At 49.1% G+C, this 21842-nt stretch overlaps 1 protein-coding gene across 2 annotated transcripts in view; it reads right to left on the bottom strand.

Annotated features, from left to right (window-relative positions):
• Window positions 1-732: 732 nt before the first annotated feature.
• The window catches only part of LOC147606049 (uncharacterized), a 56692-nt gene continuing 35582 nt past the window's right edge, over window positions 733-21842 (bottom strand). The window contains exons 3-4 of one of the 2 annotated variants that reach the window (XM_086792592.1): window positions 14520-14696; window positions 733-1436 (exon numbers count right to left, since the gene is read on the bottom strand). In XM_086792592.1, coding sequence (XP_086648718.1) covers window positions 14523-14696 — 174 coding nt within the window. In that variant the 3' untranslated portion in view covers window positions 733-1436; window positions 14520-14522. The remainder of the gene's footprint in view (window positions 1437-14519; window positions 14697-21842) is intronic. The other variant, XM_086792593.1, reaches the window with a different exon arrangement.

Genomic DNA, 21842 nt, shown 5'->3' with positions numbered 1-21842 from the left:
GTGGAGTGCGTGTGTGAGAGCATCTCTTGATACAGAGTTCTACACCCACTATTGGGCACTGCTGACGTTAGCGGGGATGTCGTAGTATCTCTAGTCCATACTATGCACAATGGGGTTGATAGTTATATAGTCTTGTGGGTTGACTACCATGAGTAGATAACATGCACGTCCACACACACACACACACACAGAGATAGAGAGCATGTGTGTGTGTGTGGGCGTGTGTGCCTGTGTGTTTACATACATACATACATACATACGCGCGCGCGCATAGGAGAGAGAATGCAATTGCAAGACCTCATCACAAAGAACATCTCATGTAGCCACAAGGGTACAAGGATAATTGAGATCCATCTGTTAGGATCTATGCTCTAATGAAATGTTAGGATAGAATTCACAAGCTCTTGTCTAACAAAGGTGTATTCTATTAGCAATTAACCAACTTTAGCTAACTACCGGGGATTTATTTATACCCTGATCGAATAGAACTCTGAATAGGTAATCAATAAGCTATTGCAATCCCAGCCATTCTCTTCTTATTCCTACACCACATATATGATCTCATGCTCTTCAAGGGAGTATTTCAATCTCCATCTTCATGACAAGCATCAACGCAATACATATACTTCTCATGCAAATATTGTTTTACCATTGTTGAACACCTCACAGATCTTTGTTGGGGGCTCAAAAGTGAGCATCCTTACTACCTTTACAACATTGTTTCACACAAAGTACCTGCAATTATGGACCCTCGAGCAGCAAAAAATAACCCCATTCATCCTAATAAAAGCCTAACCACATTGAGCTCACAGATCTTGTTGTGTTAGTGCTATCTAAATCAAAAGACTTGAGATACATAAACATCTCAAACCTCCATATTATTCATTTCAAAAGGAGATGTATTTTCTTCTCATGTGATTACTGTCTGCAAAAATAAGGTGGTGTACATGTTAAGCCATTGATCTACATTACCTAGGAAATAAAATGGATATCCAAGATGTGATAACCTGTTATCCTCCATGATGTTGAAGGTTATTATATCCCTATGACAAGGTTAGTAGACCACAAAACTTAATTGCTCAATTCAATGCATTCCTGATGTTGAATAGAGCACACAAAACGAACCTTGAGAGTTGAATGATGGTAATGTACGTGGACAAGAGTTTGTATGGAGATGGAAAGGGAGAGGGTGAAAGGAGTTCAAAGCGCATTGACTTCCAATCACATGCCTACACAGTATGACTTTTGCATAAAGACTCCCAGATAAAAGAGGTGGACTAAAACAGACAGGAAACATTATGCCACCTAATACACACCACCACCTAATAGCTTTTACCACAATGGATAAGACTTCCTGCTCCCAAAAATAGACCAAATAGTGCAGCGCTTCCAAGAGTAGTTTGACCCACATGTCGCAGTTTGAGTACTCCCGGAATCTGTAAAATGTATGCACTCTTTAGCACTTGATACGCTTCAAACGTACAATTCAAACTTTGCACTCATCTCGAACAAGAAAAAGCTCGAGATCACAAGCTGCTCTGATTTCTTAAAAACGCATGCAATTCTCAAATTGAAAAAAAGGGGGGATTACCAACACCAAGGATGGATCTAGATGATCCAGAAGGTTGACCGCAGGGTAGCAAAGTCAGTACAATTACTGGCTTTGAAAGGGAAAAGTCTGGAAAAAGGATCCTTATGAATCTATGTGCCTCGCTATTCAAGCCTTCAAAATTCTCAAGATATACCAACAAAGGGCTTGAAGCCTTTTGGGTGGTGGTGGATAGATCAACCAGGATGATCACATTCATATAGCTAAGACTCAAATAAAAACTTCACCCTTCGCCCAATAGTGTTTAAAGAAGATGTTTGATTGGTATGTATGGCTCGCCAACTGTGCGTTATGTACCAAAGGCTAACCCATGGGTTAAATTGTTAACATAGGGAATAGGTTGGCTAATCTATGGGTTATGGGACCCAAAAGATTAGTAAAAGCAGGCTGATTATAAGGGCTAAGGCTTATAAGTAACTAACAAGTATAGCTTCTTTTGGGAAAAGCTACGTAAGTGGGGGTTATGTGATGAGAGGTTGTATTGTATTGTCATGTGACAAGATGGTCATGTATTGTATAGCTTCTTTTGGGAAAAGCTACGTAAGTGGGGGTTATGTGATGAGTGGTTGTATTGTATTGTCATGTGACAAGATGGTATGTGCCTAGACCATGTGCCACATGCACAACATGTGGACATGCTTAATTCCCAGTTTTAGACTGTGATTAGGCACCTTTTTGGGGCAATAAACAGCCACAATTAAAGGTAGGTTCTTTACCCAAGGCAGTCAAAAGAAGCTGGAGGACATAACCTGGCAGTTTAGCATTTTACTAGTATTTTGGCATTTATTTGCCGAAGGACCTGGCCGACTGCAGCATAGAGGTGTATTTAGGAGCCTATAAGTAGGCAAGTTCAGTTCCTTTTTTAATCATCTGATCCCAGGTTTGTGGGACAGATCATAGGCTTAGGTGTTTCCTTTTGGAGGCCATGTTGTCTAGGATCTTTGTACACATGGATCCATATATACAAAAAAAAAAGCATTGTTTCAGCAACATCTCTCTCTCTTCTTTCTGTTCATCTTTGCGTTTTGCACGCAGCTCTCCGCATGTTACATTGGTGTAAGAGACTGGTGGAAGTCCTAGAGGTGCTGAATTAGTGCAGATTTGGAAAATGCACAATACAAAGATGGTTGTTTTTGGCCCATACAAGAAACGCAGCCAAGTGGTTCTTCAACCTCAGATATCCCAATGGTGCCAGAATGAGGGCAACCATGGAGTATAGAGCTCCCATGTGGATATCATGGGGTATGAAGCCCCTGCATGCTCAACCCGTTTGCCATGGTACAAGGATGAGGGGAGGAACAAGGGGTTGTAGGTTTCCAAGAAGGGATCTAGCACTCAGCCCCAGAAAGGTACAGTTTTAAGCCCAAGGAGGGGACAAGAAGAACACGTGCACGTTTCTCAATGCAAAACAGAGCATTAGTGATTGGAGCAATCCACGGTTGTAGCAAAAGGTTTCCAAGACAAGATCCAAGTGGTCAAGAGTGCCTCAAGTTTTGGAAGCAGAATGCCGAGGATGAAGTCCACATGCACGTAAGGGGATGATGTCAATCATCCAAGATCAGCTGGATTCCCGTCATCAAGCTTAGCAAGAAGGGATGTCATATGCACAACATATGGACATGCTTAATCCCCAATTTTAGGCTGCGATTAGGCACCTTTTTGGGGGCTGTAAACAGCCAAAGGGTCATTCTTAACATTCAAAGACAGAGGTTGCACACCCATGACCAAGGGCATGCAACCATGACATTTGGATTTGAGAACACCTCCAAATCAATGTTTTCCATTTACCCACAAAGAAGGACAGTAAGCTAAGGTTTATGCACACTCAGGCTTAGATCTATTTTGGGTCTTTACCAATCATAAGTACTCACGCTTCCGCGTAGTTAGCATGTTACCTTGGTCACAATACGAACACATTTTATGAGCATTTTCGATGACTTATTATGGCCTCCAAAGGGCTGGCTACCAAAAATCATATATAAAGGCAAGTCAAGAGTCATTCTAAGAATACGACTTGCTACCAAAATCCCTATATAAAGGCAAGTCAAGAGTCATTCTTAGTCACAGACAAAGGTTGCAAAGCCAAGACTAAAGGCAAGAGAGCCAAGACCAAGGGCATGCAACCATGACATTTGGATTTGCAAAGTATACCTCATGCCCAGCCTAGAATCAACGAGAATACTTGTTGAGATATCGAGCTTAGCTAGTATGGACATGGATGACATGCAAATCGATCAGAGTAGCTTGAGATTCAAGTCTGAACCTTTGGACTTGACTTGCATCTAGTCCTTGGATTCAAATCAAGGTGAGAGGAGTTTAGACTTGACTTTCACCCCCAATCAAGAATCCTTGGGTCCAAATCATATGGATGGAAGGATTTAGGAGTTTTGTAGTTGAGTCCAAATCTCAAATCAGTGTTTTTAAGGATCATGCCACTCATACTCACCAGGGTCCCACTGGAGCCGGGCCAAGGGGCGCGCAGCATAAGCCCATATGCGCCAATCAGAGTCCACATCTGCAGGGTCTGGATCAATATGCCACTTCCAGGCAGCGGCGGCTACTACCCGTATCCTCTGAAAGATGCACTCTGCTACCAAAGGCGACTCCGCCTCCACTCTCTGAAGTCTACCCTCATCCTGGATCTCATAGTAAAGGCATCTACCATCCTCAGTGCAAGCTCTGACAGCAATCAGGATCTCCAATTGTGTAAAGGCTCCCATCCACCGTGGGGCCGCTGGCTCGAGAGGCGTGAACCACTCCTCAATGAGTGCCTCCTGAATGTCATCCCTCATAATCAGCCCCCCTCTGAAGTGGCTCAGCCTCTCCACCTGGATCTCCTCTGGGAGACTCCAGAAGGCCTGCCAGTCTCCAAAACTGCGTGCTGGGCCTGCCGCCGCCAATGGTCCCCAGGCTAGACAAGGCCGAGAACCCAGCATATTGTCTTACTCTGTGCGTACCGCGGGGCTCCAGATGAGCGGCTGTCTGGCCCGCTCCTCATCACAAGTAGGAGGTCTCTGAGAAAGCCTCGGTCTCAGCAGCTCCCAAGCTCGCAGGATGCTCAAGGCAAATCTGTCCTCCCATCCTCTACTGAGGCCTGTCCTCCTCATCTCTATGAAGATCCATCGTATCTCTGGTGCCCAAATGCCCCCTGCTGGGGGAGCCCTAGCCTGCAATGGCTGAAAAAGAAGCTCCTTTCAAGGCTCAACGCCTGGAAGCAGCCCCCGAACAATAAGCTTTCCCAATAAGGCTCTACTCTGATCGACTGGATCTATAATGCCCAAGCCCCCCTGGGCCAGCGGAAGAGTAATAACTGCCCAAGCAACCTTAGCCCCGGCTGGCTGACCATCCCGCCCAGACCAAAGAAAGTTCCTGATCAGCCTCTGTACCTGGCTAATGCAAGAGCTCGAGAAGATCCAGCAAGACGTGATGTACCACATGGTCGCTAAAAGCACCTGATTTCTCACCACCACCCTCCCAGCCAAGGATAGCCGAGCTGTACTCCAATACAAAAGCCTCTTCCGAATGCTCAGAAGAAGCGGGGCAATCTGCTGCTCAGGTGACAAATCAAGTCCAATCTGGCATCCCAAATACCGCACTGCTATGCCAGGAGGAATCCATCTAAAACCCGGATCTGGGCTCCATGCCGAAGCGGGAGCTCTACTGATCCAAAAGGCCACTGTCTTGCGCCAATTGATCAATGCTCCCGAAGCTGCACCAAAAACCTGTAGCGACTGCTTTGCCCTCTGAAGATTGGCCTCCTGGCCATGCAAAAACAATCCCGTGTCATCAGCAAACTCAGAATCGAGCAGGTCCTCACCCCGGACTGGGAGTTGGAGTCCTCTCAAACCAACCTCCTCTGCTGTCAGATACATGCTCATAGCCTCAGCAAATAAGAGAAAAAGAAACGGGGCGAGAGGGCACCCCTGACGGACTGATCTGGTCAACTCAAAACTCGGCCCCCGTCCTCCTGCCGTCAGCACCTGGCTACGAGCTGTGGAATATAGAGCCGCCACTCCTCGAATCCAAACTGGCTCAAAACCCAAGCGAAGCATAGTGCCCTCTAAGAAACCCCAATCGACTCTATCGTATGCCTTCTCAAAATCGAGAAGCATCACAACCAGGTCCTCATCGAGAAATCTAGCTCGGGCCGTCGCCTCCCAGAAGGTGAAAATGTTGTCAAGGATACTGCGCTCCTTGACGAATCCTGTCTGGGTAGCATGAATCAGTTCCCCAAGGAAGGGCTCGATCCTCAAACTCAAGGCCTTTGCCAGGACCTTGTAGAGAGTATTGAGGATCGTAATAGATCTCCAATGCCGAATATCATCTGACACTCCCTCCCCCTTGGGGATAAGAAAGATCAAGCCCTCGAAAAAGCTCTCTGGCATCACCCCAGTGTCCAAAACATACTGAAAGCCCCTGCGGAGGCCTGGCCCCAAAAGGTCCCAATAGCGCATAAAAAAGGCAGGCGTCAATCCGTCCTCCCCGGGGCAGCTATGGCGCGGAAGGACCCTCAAAGCCTCAACAAGCTCATCCTCTGAAAGAGGCTCTCCCAGAACTGTGCGCATACGATCTGTGACCCTCCTCTGCACATGGGCCCACACAGTCTGTCTGCAAGCATCACGTGCCTCCGTGGCTGGCTCCACTAAAAGCAGGTCTCTATAGAACTCAGTGGCAATGGCTCTAATCTCCCCAGGCTCAGTGGCTTAAAATCCGTCCTGCCTCCTAAGCTGGCGTACTCCTGCTCGAGCATGGCGGGGTCCGGTAATCTCAAAGAACTCCCCAGTCACTCTATCACCAAGCTGCGTCCACTGAGAGGCCTGGCGATGATAGTAGAACTCATGTCTCTGCTCCTCTGCCTCTCTAACCTCCTAGCGTGCCTGGCTCAGCTGGGACGCCACCCACTCACATATAGGCTGCTGCTCCTGAAGGCGCTGGAGCGAAGCAAGGCTACGTCTCAAGCGACGCTCCCGCTCTCGTGTCTCTCCCAGCCGTGTCAAGGCTACAGTGTGCAAAAAAGAGCTGAGCTCGATGAGCTGCATCTAGGTCAGAGCTCTGGCTATCATGCCATATCCTCTCAATGTCCTCAGAAAGACTAGGATCTGTACGTATTCTCTCTGGGATCCTCAACTGCAAGCTGGTCTCCCGTGTCCTCTCCTCAAGTGTCAAAATAACTGGCGCATGGTCTGAAAAAGAGGTGCCAGCGAGAATGCCAACGGAGCTCCCTCGCTCCCCGAACCTGTCGCCCACATAGAAGCGATCAATCCGTGATAGATTAGTCCCTCCTTGCCGGCGATCCGACCGAGAGAAACTAAGACTGTCCTGAGAGCGGGAGAAAGCCTCATGCTGCCATGCATCAGTGATCCGTAGTGTCATGCAAAATCGCTCCCAAGCTGCAAGCTCCGTGCCGTGCACTGTAACATGACTGCCTCCCACCCTATCAGCCGGGTCCTCAAGCATGTTGAAGTCTCCCCCTACACACCAATGTGCGGCCTCAGGCAATGCATCTGTAACAAGGGTCCAGAACTCTGCTCTGGCACTAGTATGGTTGGGCGCATAGACATTGAGCACGCCAAAGCGCTCATCGTGCATCCTCAGAATAACATACTGTGCTCTACCAGGCACAATGACCCCGCGATCCACAATGGCATGCCGCCATACATCCGCAATGACCATACATACTCCTCCCTGCCCACCCAAGGGGCCAAATCCTGCAGACCAAAATGTGTCCCATCTACGAGGCATCACCGAACCATATCTCCGAATCCTGCTCTCACTCAAATGGTGTTCTTGCATCATCAGAATATCAATACTGCCCCCAACCAGGCATCTCTGAAGCTCTTGCCTCAAGCAACCACAGTAACGTACATAGTGTGCGCCGCCAAGGCCCTATACATTCCATGAGATGATCCTCATGGATGACCTGCTAAGGTGGAGGCTGTCTCAGCCATACGGCGGGCCTTCGCAAGCGGCTTGGATGGAGAATAGTCCCCATCCGAGCGGCTACGAATCTGCCCACCCGGTGTGCTGCAAGAATCTCAGATCAGGCGCCAGTGGCTGTGTCCCATGGCGACTGCCTCCCGCTCAGAGAGAGCAACCTCGTGTATGCATACATTGCTAGGTCGGCCACTATGCGAACCACCAAATGTCGAATCCCGAAGGCATCCGCACTCCCGGTATCAAAGAAATGAGCCAGCTCCCAGAGTCGGCCTATCACGTCTGTCATCTCCAAATCGCTCACATGGTGAGAAAACTCAACTGCTTGAGTCTTCAAAATACTAAGAGCGAGATCCAGAGTCCACTCCCGGTCGCTAGTGCCACAGAGAGGGAAGGAGAAGGCCACCGCTGAATCAAGTGCCTCCTCCCCTCGGGCCAGAGGTATCACCACATGAACTCTGATGGGTGCTGGCTCATGGGGGCCCTCCGCTCCAAAAAGCCGTGTGAAGGAGTAGTCAAAAGGCTCCGAGCGCTGTCGAGTGTCGAGACTACTCAGCCGACTGCGGATAGAGGATATCCGTGAAGCCCGAATCGGCATAGTAGGTCTCCTCGGCGGAGCTCGAGCAAGGTCGATGCTCAGTGCCCGCCGGACTGCAGGTGAGCACCAGGGTACTGCCAGGGCCTCCCGAGGAGCTGAGGCGAGCGGAGGGGGAGGAGGGGGGGGGGAGAAGGGGGTGGGGAAGGAGCCGCTGCCAAAACGGGAGCGGGAACGGGAGGAGGCGAAGATGGAAGCGAGGCGGGAGGGCGGGACGGGGGAGGGGGGGTGGGGGTGGGGGTGGGGGTGGGGGCGAAGGAGGGGGTGCTGGCATCTCCTGATCCTGCGTCTACGCTAGGGTCTCCTCCTGGAGGGGAGCAAAGTTGTTCCTCACTGGAACCCAGTGATGCTGAGACTGTGACTGCTGCTGCATCGATCTCTGGGCATGCTGTTGTGGCTGTCTCCCTCTACGGCGCCCCTGTCCAGGCTGCCAATCCGAGGTCTCTATGGGCTGAGCAGGTGTCCTAGAGGCTGCCTGCCGAGCCGCATCTGTGGGCGGGCCATCGGGCCGGGGTCTCTTGCGAGGGCAGGCCTTGGCCAGGTGGCCAACCTGCCTGCATATAAAACACTGATTCGGGAGCCCCGAAAACTCCACTCTCTGATCGATCCATCCCCCCCTATCCTAGGTAGCTGAATGACCTTCGGAAGGGAGGAGATGTCAGGAACCAAAACCCTGACCGAAGGCAGGCCAGCGGCTCTAGCCACCACTGAAGCTGCTGTGGGACCAGTCTCAAGCACCGAGCCCACCAATGCTCCTAACCTAGAAAGGAGCGGAAGGTACTCGCGGCGGAGTCCAGGGAAGCAAACTGTGACATGGAAGAGGCGCTCTCCCTGCTCGGCTGCTGCTGGGTCGAAGCCATGCTGCCAAGGTCTGAAGAAGGCCCGAGCGCCCCTAATGTCCAGGGGGCTCATGGCTAGGACTTGGGCCACGCTCTGGGCTGACTCGAACTCAATCTGGTAGTGTCTGCGGCCCAGTAACTGAACGTCCATGATCTTGCCCACATCTGCAAGAAGGCGGGCCTGGAGAAGATCCCGGATCTCCCCTCTGCTGGGGCGAGTGCCGACTATACGGCAGATGGTGGAATGTGCCTGGAGGCGTTCCACCTGTGCAGCGAGGCTCGCTTCCTCTTCTGGTGAAAGAGAAAGCCTGATGGAGGTATCCTCAGGGGCGGGCGAGGGGGCTGCGGAAGAGTCCCTCTGAGGCGGGGTGGGAGGAAACTCCATCAGTGTCTGAAGCTTAATCGAAGGCGAAGCGAAAACGGAGTGTCCTGCGAGAACCGAGCTGCACAAAAGGCGGAGCGGGGAGGGGGCGGAGGGGGAAAGGCGGAAGACAGAGGGGGAGGGGGAAAACCAGAGGGGGGTGGAAAAAAGGGAGGAGGAAAAAAGAGGGGGAGAGGCTTAAGGCAGAGGCGGCGAAAGGGCAGGGGGGGCGGAGGAAACGCGAAGAGGTGGGGGGAGAAGGCGAAGGCAGGCGGAGGGGGCGGGTCACGAAGGAAGGGGAGAGAGCAGGGGTGCGAAGGAGACGGAGCAGGGGGGGGGCGCGAAAGAGAAGGGGCGGGGGCCAGGCGGGGGGGGGGAGCAAACGCGAGGGCGGAGAGGACGGGGCAGGCGGGGGGAGCAAACGCGAGGGCGGAGAGGACGGGTGAGCGTGCAGGCTGCAGCGCCAGCAAGGGGGGAGCGGAAGCTTCAGCGAGTACTTCGTCACATTTATTGATGATTACTCCCAATATAGTTGGGTGCATCCATTAAAGCAAAAGTCAGAGGTTTTTATGTACTTTAGGTACTTCGTATCCATGGCTGAAAATGCATGTGAATGTAAAGTTGGCACCCTTCGTTCAGATCGAGAGGGGGAGTATATGTCCAAGGAATTTCATGCATATATGGTTGAAAAAAGCATAAGGCATCGATGTTCAGTGCCATACACACATCAGCAAAATGGTGTGGCTGAGAGGAAGAACAGGTCTCTCATGGAGATGGCACGATGTATGGTGAAAGCCCAAGATTTACCTCATGGTTTTTGGTTAGAGGCAACTATGTGCGCAAACTATGTGTTGAACAAATGCCCTACCAAGGCCTTGCAGTCTAAAACTCCTTATGAAGCTTAGCATGGCAAGAAGTCTTTTGTGGCTCATTTGCGTGTTTTTGGTTGTATTGCTTATGCTCTTGTGCCTGAGCAACAACGCAGTAAGCTTGATGATAAGGCAGTTAAATGCATATTTGTGGGATACAGTTCAGAAAGCAAGGGATATAGACTCTACCATTCGGCCTCAAAGCAGATTTTGGTAAGTAGAGATGTTTTTTTTGTCGAAAACTCAGTTCAGCCCATGCTTTCATGCAAAAAACAACAGAATGTATGCTCACAGGACATGTTTGATTCGCTCCTACCTTTGTTTAATGAAGGGCAGCCATATGTAGAGCAATTGAATGCTCAACCAAGTGCTCAAATTCAGCCTTTGGAGGTGCAAAATCAGCCTTTTGATGAGGCAATTATTGAGGATGTAGTTATGAGGAGAGAGGAGTCATAGAAGAATCTAGGCGTATGCCAAAATGGCTTATGCAAACATTGAGGGATAGCAAGTTGGTAGCTCCTTTACCTAGCAGAACTCGTGCAAGTTCTCATCATACAGATTATTCTCATGTGGATCATGTTCTCATTTCTACTTTATGTAATGAGGAGAAACATGTTTCCTTTGAGGAAGCACAGAATGATAATCATTGGATGCATGCTATGCAGGATGAGTATAACTCTATACTCAAGAATGACACCTGGTATTTGACAGATCTACCTCATGGCAAGAAGGCCATTGATACTAAGTGGATTTACAAGTTAAAACGCAAAGCAGATGGTAGCATTGATCGCTACAAGTCCAGACTTATTGCAAAGGGGTATGCCCAGCAAAAGAGCATTGATTATGATGAGACCTTCGCACCCACATCTCGTATGACTACCATTAGGTGTCTCATTACTTTGGCAGCACATCATGGGTGGAATGTACATCAGTTAGACATTAAGACTGCATTCTTGAATGGTGATTTACATGAGGAGGCGTATGTATCGCAGCCTCTTGGTTTTGTTGTGAAAGGAGAAGAGTCTAAAGTATGCAAATTGAAAAAGGTTCTTTATGGCCTTAAGCAAGCTCCTAGAGCATGGTATGAGAAGATTCATACATACTTGGTTGCAAATGATTACATGGCAAATTTATTCACGAAGGCTCTTCCTCGTGAAAAGTTCGAAGCTTTTTGTAAAGCTTTGGGCTTACTGCCTTTTCACGATTGATCGACCATACCCTATATATGTTCACATCATCACTCCAGGGGGGATTTGTAGCATTCTATGGTAGTGATGTGTGTGAACACACTTAACACCGCCAAGGCACTTTTTCCCTCACACTAAGAGATTTTTTTCCTCGTGAGTATGTACACCCTCTTATCTACTCATTTTGGGGTGTGTACTTATCTTTTGTATCTGGCACACATTTTTTTATTCTAATCTAGTGAGTTTGTGTGCTCTCAAGCTTCTCTATCTTGTGTGTGTGCATTGTTGCAACCCTAACCCTAATTCCAACAAATTGATGCAAAGCATTCAGGGCTTAGATCTATTTTGGATCTTTGCCAATCATTGTAATTACTCATTCATTTAAAAATATACAGTAAGAGTGCGTTAGGTAAAGAGTCTCTCTCTACTTCTCTGTGTCAATTTTGCACATGTGATAGCGTTTAAACTCTGTACATTAGCGTTAATCATCATTAAGCACACTTTCGCACAGTTTGCATGATACATTGGTATCAAATTTCAATGCCTAGGGCAGTTCTAAGTAGGAGTTGTGCATGCTAAAATAGGGTTTGCAAGCAATTAGGGTTTCCCTGTTTTGCATTAGTTCAACCCTTGCATCACTATGCTTTAGTTTGTATGCCTAATTAGGGTTTGGCATTTTGCATAGATAGCCAAATTCGGGCTTGTATATTTGAATCCGCAATCAGCATTGTGTATGTGCGTTAGGGTTCTATGCGCAAGTCATGCATGTAGCCTTAGTTTTGCATGCAAATCAGGTCAAGCCGAGGTAGGCAACCAAGCCCATGATATCGGTGGTGGAAGAGTCAAAGCAAGTACTGGATTTCATCTCAAATAACCAGCAGATTTCCAAAGTGGCAATAACGCCAACCATTCAGGTATGTCTCTCTGAATCTATGAATGAGAATGAGTCCAATGCCACAAGAGTTGGAATCCAAGAGAGCAAAAGAGTCTCCCATGTCAGAAGACCATCCATTGGTGAAGGAGCCAGAAGAAGAGCCAGCAATTCCACAAGGTAGCAATGGCAAAGGCGCTAAAGAATTGAGAGATGAGCCTACAAATTGACCAAGTCGAGAAAGGAGCACAGGTGCAAGGTTTTAGCAAGAGGGGATGTCATGTGCACACCTTAATCCAATGCCAAGTAGCCATGATTATTCCTTGCAAACGTTTGAAGGGCAAAGTTAGAGGCCGTATATGGGTAGTTTGGCACAATTTTGACAGACCTCTAGGTGCCTAGGACATGTATCAATAGTTGGAACAAGTATTGGGCACAATATGAACACATTTTATGGCATTTTTATGGCCTCAAAAGGGTTGGCCAACCTGCCAATCAATATCCCTATATAAAGACAATTCAAGGATCATTCTTAGCATTTAGAGACACAACTTGTAGAGCCAAGACCAAGGACATGCAGCCACGACATTTGGATTTGCAAAGTACACCTCCAAATCAACATTTTCCATTAACACACAAAGGAGGACAGTAAGCTTCAAATGCATAGCATTCAAGGCTTAGATCTATTTCGAATCTTTGCCAATCATTGTAATTACTAATTCATTTAGTAATAAACACTAGGTAAAGAGTCTCGCTCTTCTTCTCTATGATATTTTGCGCATGTGATTAGCATTAATCTCCATTAATCATCATCAAGTACGCTTCCGCATAGTAAGCATGTTACATCAGAAGGCTAATTTTGGATTGGTCTAGTGCTTGTCTTGTATTTAGGTGATCTTGGAAGGATTCAATTGCAAGAATCTTAGATTCTGTCACATGAATCCTTGACAAATTGGTATCAAAGCTACCACAAACCAACAAAGGACAAAGAGGTGATGCACAGAGCGCAAATTCTAAGCTTTCCGATCTGCTTTCCTTCAGTTTCCCAGAAAACGAGTATTTTTCTCTTTCTATAGCTAGGATTTGATGCATACTTAGCACAATGATTGCACGACTCAAAGATACTTTGATTGATGTTAAAAACTTCAAAGAGTACAATACTGAGGAGCCTTAATACACAATACTGACACAACACACACGGAGGCAATGACACATGGCAAGTGCCCATGACATCACTACTTATCGCACACACATAAATGGCTACATGAGGTGGTTCACACACTTAATCACATAAGTGAGTATTTACACACACATACAAGAGCTGTTCACACAAACACAAGCGGGCACAAAAACAAGGGTACATACACATATACAACCGGTTCACACACAGACTCCAAATACCCAACAAACCCCTCTTTGAAGCGAAGACCCTTACACAAGACAAGATTCTATCACCTAGCCCATCCATGCTGCCTCAGAGCAAGACTCACCATGTGTCACCTCCTAATCTCTCTGATCAGGGTTTTGGACCGAGGTAGCGAAGTTCAGCACTTTGTCACCCCCCCTAGCTCCTAACAAGGATAAAAGATAACACAGAGCCTTTTATAACATTAAGGTCCTTTAACACACAGGATTATTACATCTCATTTCGTGGGACATCTTGGGTAAAGAGCCCAACAAAACTCACACAATATTAAAAAGGGGCTTAAAAAGCCCAATCATAGTCTTCCTCGTTGTTGAGGGAGACTTGGACGGTTGCTGCGTCAATTTCTTCGATCAGCTCCTCTTCTTCGGTTATCAAATTTGCATGGTGCTTCTCCTGCTCTTTCGCAAGCTTTTTAAAGCATTGTGACTCCTTGTGTCCCAAAAGTTGGCAGTATCTACACTTCATCTTTTTGTTGGATCTCCAGTTTTGTGCTCCAGCAAAGATCTTATCATCCTCAAGGCTGTTGCTAGATACTTGGCCATCTGTGATCTTTTCCAATAAGTAGGGCTACCATGTCCTCGAATATTGAGGAAGCTAGGCGCAATACTTCGAGGGATGATTGGAATCAAGTAACATCTTGCATACTTTTTGTAAGAACAACCATTTTATCTTCATCATCAGGTTCACACTTCAAGCTAGTGACCTGTTGAACTAATGAGTAGAACTTTGGAAGATGGTCACTTAATTCTTCATTGTTTTCCATCTTAAGATCACAAAATTTAAGCTTCATAAATACTTTGGAATTAGTGATTTTGTTTCCAAAGATACCTTCTAAATTGCTCCGTTGGCTGTCGATTTGAAGTCAACATGATGTATGAGTGAATCTGCAAGTCCGAGGTCGATGATGACGATTGCCCGTTGATGGTGTTGCCTCAAAATTTTCAACTCAGAAACCTCAGCCAGAGGATCACTCTCATAGTCGGAGACAATCTCCCACAGTCCCTCCTGCATCAAGAGTAATTGGTATCCCATATCCAAAACCTAATTTTTGAGAACTTGTCCATAAGATAGATGTTTGATGAAGTGGCCCGATCCATTTTGAAGTTTATGCAGAGCGTACAAAGGCTAGAAGCAGGCGGAAAAAGGCTTTGCCAGTCGGCTCACAGTGAGCTCGAGGGTAGAGGGCATCAACAGGAGAAATGCAAGGGTTCTAAAGAGGTGCAGAAGACGATCCCCAAAAACGCAGCTACAGATCTGACCAAAATGCAGCCACAGATGGCATAGACAGAGCTGGTACAGGAGGGGCTGGGCGAAGCAGACCAAGCCGCGACCACCAGGTGCTGAGCGGCGGTTATGTGGACACTAGTGCTGCCAGCAAGATGGGCAGGCACCGCTGAGTGGTGGTACGCCCAGCAATAGTGCCACCCAAAAGTGGCAGCGGAAATCTCTAGGCAGGCGGCAGACGGCTCCACAGTGGCAGTAGCAAGCTGAATGTGGCTCTGATTCCATTTGTGGTAATTAGGGTTAGCAGAGCCAACAGCTATGGAAGCTGAAACAGATCCACGGTGATGTGTGTAGAGAGAGAGTGAGAGATGTAACAAACTCAAAGAGAGAGGCGCAGTGATTGCACGACTCAAAGATACTTTGATTGATGTTAAAAGCTTCAAAGAGTACAATGCTTTTATAAGCTTTTAGAGCCTTGTCTTTTGACATAACACACACTGAGGCAATGACACATGGCAAGTGCCCATGACATCACTGCTTATCACCACATGTAAATGGCTACAAGAGGTTGTTCACACGCACTTACTTACTCACATAAGTGAGTATTTACAGACATACAGGGGCTCTTGACACAGAGACACAAGCGGGAAGAGAAACAAGGGTGTACACGTATACGACCGGTACACACACATACAGAGACACCAAATACCCAACAGTGGTATCGTCCTCATCCACCTAGGATGTCCAACATAAGGGAGTCGATCACTGTAGAGAGACTCACCATGTCCACTACTAATGGGAAGGTGTCTTGAAGTAATAGAACAAAGCTTTTACCAAAAAAAAGGGGTGTGTGTGTGTGTGAGAGAGAGAGAGAGAGAGTCAACACCAGCTCATAGGTCCCTCAGCTTACAGAGAGCAGTGCCACTTGTTCAAAAGACCAGTGATGTATAGATGGCCTGCAAGGTGGGTGCGTGCTAGTTCGAACAACCAGAATGTGTGCACCCATTCATCCTGCCAGCTACCGAAGGGTAAGTGTACCGGCCACCTACAAAGGAGGTGCAACCTTGGACTGTGCAATGCTGTGCCAACACCCATGTACAGTCAGGATTTGCATGAACACAAGCAGCTGTGCGGAGTTGCATGAGCTGTACGTGTGGGACGTCCACAGTTGTATGGAGGAGGATCAGCAAGTACAAAAATCACGTGTGAAAGAGAGAGTTTGGCTGCCCATAGGCAAGCAATGTAGTGACCAATGTATTTCCTCATTAAAAAGAAGAAAAGTGACTACGACCAGACCAATACTTGATTTTGGCATGCTCTTCTTCACAAGAAGGGCACAGGCAATAAGTTTTGACAGGACTTCACAAGGCATTCTATCTAAGTTGATAATATAAAATCCTAACATAGGAGGGGACCATCTTTGACAGGACTTCACAAAGAGGGCACAGGCAATAAGTTTTGACAGAACTTCACAAGGCATTGTATATAAGTTGATAATATAAAATCGTAACACAGGAGGGGACCATCTTTGGTCCCTAGTGCAGATTACTTCAGCACTCACAGGCACCACATACATGTAACGCATTCTCTATTGCATTATGTTTCCTTTTGATTCAGATCTCAAGGGGTCAAGCCTGTTACATCATCTTCTTCTCCTTATTGATTGCCACTCGGATGGACTCAGCATACCAAAACTGCAACCCTGAAGATCGCAAAACAGCAAAAAACAATCTCGCTTTTTGGTGGTGCTTGCATTGATGCAGCTGTCACTGTTTCACCTGCAGCCCTATTTACAGCTCCACTCACCACTGTCTGCCAATGTTGCCAAACACCATTAAGTCAGGCTATATTAATTTCAACCATGCTCTATATCTTGCACGATAAGGTCCTAGATCTACCTACACCATGCTCTGTACCTCCACCACGGTATGAAAATTCTTGTCAAGACATCCCAAAAACCTTTTGTGGCCGCCACAGTTCGGCCTACAACCAAGTTTCAGCAGACTCTTGCAAAACTAAATGAGCATCTTTGAGTTCTCACCCCTACCTGCCACCACACACAGTCTGCTGAATGAACATATATCCTCACCATGTCCACCACCAGAAGTAGGAAGCAGACTTGCCATGGCAACCATTATAATCTGTAACCACAAAACTGGAGCCACATGGGAGCAAACCCACCAAATACGACAACATAAAGCCCAGGTACACCTTGCTTGCAAATTGCTTTCCTTAATCGGAAGTCAACTTCATGTTCTCCATGTTAAAGCCTTGTTTACCTTTCTCCAGGGTACTCATAGGATTCCCCAAATTGCCTTAAAAATTTAAAGCCCTTTATACAAACTTTTCAATATGTAACATTTCTACAATCTGTGATTCTTGCAGCACACCGGGTGGGCAGATTCGTAGCCGCTCGGATGGGGACTATTCTCCATCCAAGCCGCTAGCGAAGGCCCGCCGTACGGTTGAGACAATATCCACCTCAGCAGGTCACCCATGAGGATGATCTCATGGAATGTACAGGGCCTTGGCGGAGCACATTATATACGTTATCGTGGTTGCTTGAGGCAGGAGCTTCAAAGATGCCTGGTTGGGGGCAGTATTGATATTTTGATGATGCAGGAGCACCACTTGGGTGAGAGCAGGATCCGGAGATATGGGTCGGTGATGCCTGGTAGATGGGACACCTTTTGGTCTGCAGGGTTTGGCCCTTTGGGTGGGCAGGGAGGAGTATGCATGGTCATTGCGGATGTATGGCAGCAGGCCATTGTGGATCGCGGGATCATTGTGCCTGGTAGAGCACAGTATGTCATTCTGAGGACGCATGATGTGCTCAATGTCTATGCGCCCAACCATGCTAGTGCCAGAGCAGAGTTCTCGACCCAGGTTACGGATGCATTGCCAGAGGCCGCACATTGGTGTGTCGGGGGAGACTTCAACATGCTTGAGGACCCGGCCGATAGGGTGGGAGGCAGTCATGTTACAGTGCACGGCACGGAGCTTGCAGCTTGGGAGCGATTTTGCATGTCAGTGAGGATCACTGATGCATGGCAGCATGGGGCCTTCTCTCGCTCTCAGGACAGTCTTAGTTTCTCTCGGTCGGATCGCCGGCAGGGAGGGACTAATCTATCACGGATTGATCGCTTCTATGTGGGCGACAGGTTAGGGGAGCGAGGGGGCTCCGTTGGCATTCTTGCTGGCACCTCTTTTTCAGACCATGCGCCAGTTATTTTGACACTTGAGGAGAGGACACGGGAGACCAGCTTGCAGTTGAGGATCCCAGAGAGGGTTCTTACAGATCCCAGTCTCGCTGAGGACATTGAGAGGATATGGCATGATAGTCAGAGCTCCAACCAGGATGCAGCAGGCCAGTGTGCCCAGGGACTCATCGAGCTTAGCTCTTTTCTGCACGCTGCAGCCTTGACACGGCTGGGAGAGACTCGCGAGCGGGAGCATCGGCTGAGACGCAGCCTTGCTTCGCTTCAGCGCCTTCAGGAGCAGCAGCCTGCATGTGAGTGGGTGGCGTCCCAGCTGAGCCAGGAACGCCAAGAGGTTAGAGAGGCAGAGGAGCAGAGACGTGAGTTTTACTATCGTCGCCACGCCTCTCAGTGGACGCAGCTTGGTGATAGAGTGACTGGGGAGTTTTTTGAGATTACTGGACCCCGCCATGCTCGCGCAGGAGTCCGCCAGCTTGGGAGGCCGGACGGATCGGTAGCTACTGAGTCCGAGGAGATCAGAGCCATTGCCACTGGGTTCTATAGAGACCTGCTTTCAGCGGAGCCAGCCACTGAGGCTCGGGATGCTTCCAGACAGACTGTGGGGGCCCATGTGCAGAGGAGGGTCACAGATCGTATGCGTACAGTTCTGGGTGAGCCTCTTTCAGAGGTTGAGCTTGCAGAGGCCTTGAGGGTCCTCCCGCGCCATAGTTGCCCAGGGGAGGACGGATTGACGCCTGCCTTTTTTATGCGCTATTGGGACCTTTTGGGGCCAGGCCTCCGCAAGGGCTTTCAGTATGTTTTGGACACTGGGGTGATGCCACAGAGCTTTTCAGAGGGCTTGATCTTTCTTATCCCCAAGGGGGAGGGAGTATCAGATGATATTCGGCATTGGAGACCTGTTACGATCCTCAATACTGTCTACAAGGTCTTAGCAAAGGCCTTGAGTTTGAAGATCCAGCCCTTCCTGGGGGAGTTGATTCATGCTACCCAGACAGGATTCGTCAAGGAGCGTAGTATCCTTGACAACATTTTCACCTTCTAGGAGGCGACGGCCCGAGCTAGATTTCTTGGTGAGGACTTGGTCGTGATGCTTCTCGATTTTGAGAAGGCATACGATAGAGTCGATTGGGGTTTCTTAGAGGGCACTATGCTTCGCCTGGGCTTTGAGCCAGGTTGGATTCGAGGGGTGGTGGCTTTGTATTCCACAGCTCGTAGCCAGGTGCTGATTGCAGGAGGACGGGGGCCGAGTTTTGAGCTGACCAGATCAGTCCGTCAGGGGTGTCCTCTCGCCCCGTTTCTTTTTCTCTTCTTTGCTGAGGCTATGAGCATGTATTTGACGGCAGAGGAGGTTGGTTTGAGAGGACTCCAACTCCCAGTCCGGGGGGAGGACCTGCTCGATGCTGAGTTTGCTGATGACACGGGCTTATTTTTGCATGGCCAGGAGGCCAATCTTCATCGGGCAGAGCAGTCGCTCCAGGTTTTTAGTGCAGCTTCGGGAGCATTGATCAATTGGCGCAAGACAGTGGCCTTTTGGATCGGTAGCGCTCCCACTCCGGCATGGAGCCCAGACCCGGGTTTTAGATGGATTCCTCCTGGCACAGCAGTGCGATATTTATTTGTCACCTGAGCAGCAGATTGCCCCGCTTCTTCTGATTCGGAAGAAGCTTTTGTATTGGAGTACAGCTCGGCTATCCTTGGCTGGGAGGGTGGTGGTGGCAAATCAGGTGCTTTTAGCAACCATGTGGTACATTACGTCTTGTTGGATCTTCTCGAGCTCTTGCATCAGCCAGGTACAGAGGCTGATCAGGAACTTTCTTTGGTCTGGGCAGGATGGTCAAACAGCCCGGGCAAAGGTTGCTTGGGCAGTTATTACACTTCCGCTGGCCCAGGGAGGCTTGGGCATTATAGATCCAGTTGATCAGAGTAGAGCCTTATTGGGGAAGCTTATTGTTCAGGGGCTGCTTCTAGGCGCTGAACCTTGGAAAGAGCTTCTTTTGCAGCGGCTGCAGGCTCGGGCTCCCCCAGTAGGGGGCACTTGGGCACCAGAGATACGATGGATCTTCATAGAGATGAGGAGGACATGCCTCAGTAGAGGATGGGAGGACAGATTTGCCTTGAGCATCCTGAGAGCTTGGGAGTTGCTGAGACCGGGGCTCTCTCAGAGACCTCCTTCTTGTGTTGAGGAGCGGGCCAGACAGCCGCTCATCTGGAGCCCAGCGGTTCGCATAGAGCAGGGTCATATGTTGGGTTCTCGGCCTCGTCTAGCCTGGGGACCATTGGCGACAGGCCCAACACGTAGTTTTGGAGATTGGCAGGCCTTCTGCAGCCTCCCAGAGGAGATCTAGGTGGAGAGGCCGAGTCACTTCAGAGGGGGGTTGATTATGAGGGATGACATTCAGGAGGCACTCACAGGGGAGTGGTTCACGCCTCTCGAGCTAGTGGCCCCACGGTGGATGGGAGCCTTTACACAGTTGGAGATCCTGATTGCTGTCAGAGCTTGCACTGAGGATGGCAGATGCCTCTACTATGAGATCCAGGATGAGGGCAGACTTCAAAGAGTGGAGGTGGAGTCGCCTTTGGTTGCAGAGTGCATCTTTCAGAGGATACGGGTAGTGGCCGCCACTTCTCGGAAGTGGCATATTGACCTAGACCCTGCAGATGTGCTCCCTGATTGGCGCATATGGGCATATGCAGCGCGCCCCTTGGCTCGGCTCCAGTGGGACCCTGGTGAGTATGAGTGGCATGATCCTTATGCATCCCTTGAGGCCACAGAGATCACCTTTTTCCAGTATACTGTTCGGTTGGGGCGACATATTTTGACGGCGAGGAGGATGGTCTCTCCAGCTGCATCGGGGCACTGGCGGCTATACAGGGACTCTCACAGGAGTTCCTGGAGGATTTTTGGACCGGGCTCTGGGCTAGTCGACAGGCACGCAAGGTCTCGACTTTCCAGTGGGGCTGGTCGCCCCCACAGGGGCTCAGCAGTTGGCACCTGGCTTGTCTACAGCGGTCTTCCAGCGGCCTGCGTCCGATGTGGCCACCCTCTGGAGACACAGAGACATTGCCTATGGGATTGCCCTCAGGCACAGCAGATTTGGCTGCGGATGCTGCGCATTCTGGCCCCCCTCTCTCCAGAGGGTATGTATACGTGGGGTGCCGCTGCTTGGTCGACTTTGTCAGGGCCTGCTATGGGCTATGAGGCGGAGCAGGACAGCCACGCCATCAGATTCATTAGGGGCCAGCCTCGCCTTGTTCCTTCACCGGATTTCTCGTCCGACAGCTGGACACAGGAGAGGGATCTACGATGGGAGCTCCTCAGCAGCCTCACCATCTAGTTCACCTGGAGGGCCCGGTGTTTCAGGGCCTTTGAGGGGAGACTGGAGCCACCAGCAGAGACTGTTCGGGGGATTTGGCAGGAGTTGATCCACACCCTGCGAGGACAGTATGACCGCATCCGAGGAGACTTGGATGAGGCGATCTTGCGGCGCCAGGCTTTTCACACCACTTGGCGCAGCGGCCCCTTCTATACCCTACACGCGGGGTCCCCCCGTTGGCACTACAGGCCACCTGTTTGGCTTTTCCCCCCTCCTATTGTATGATATAGCCCCTCAGTTCTTTGTACTGATGCTTGTACTTTTCAGCACCTAGGGAGAGTCTCCCTGGCTGCCTTGTTTTGTTCTCTGCTCTGTTTTCTTATGAGCAAGAGAGG

The sequence above is a fragment of the Cibotium barometz genome, chromosome 58 (assembly GCF_041138505.1).
Source record: "Cibotium barometz isolate CiBa-2024 chromosome 58, ASM4113850v1, whole genome shotgun sequence".
NCBI classification, from domain to species: Eukaryota; Viridiplantae; Streptophyta; class Polypodiopsida; order Cyatheales; family Cibotiaceae; genus Cibotium; species Cibotium barometz.
This window is presented reverse-complemented; position numbering and strand designations above follow the sequence as displayed.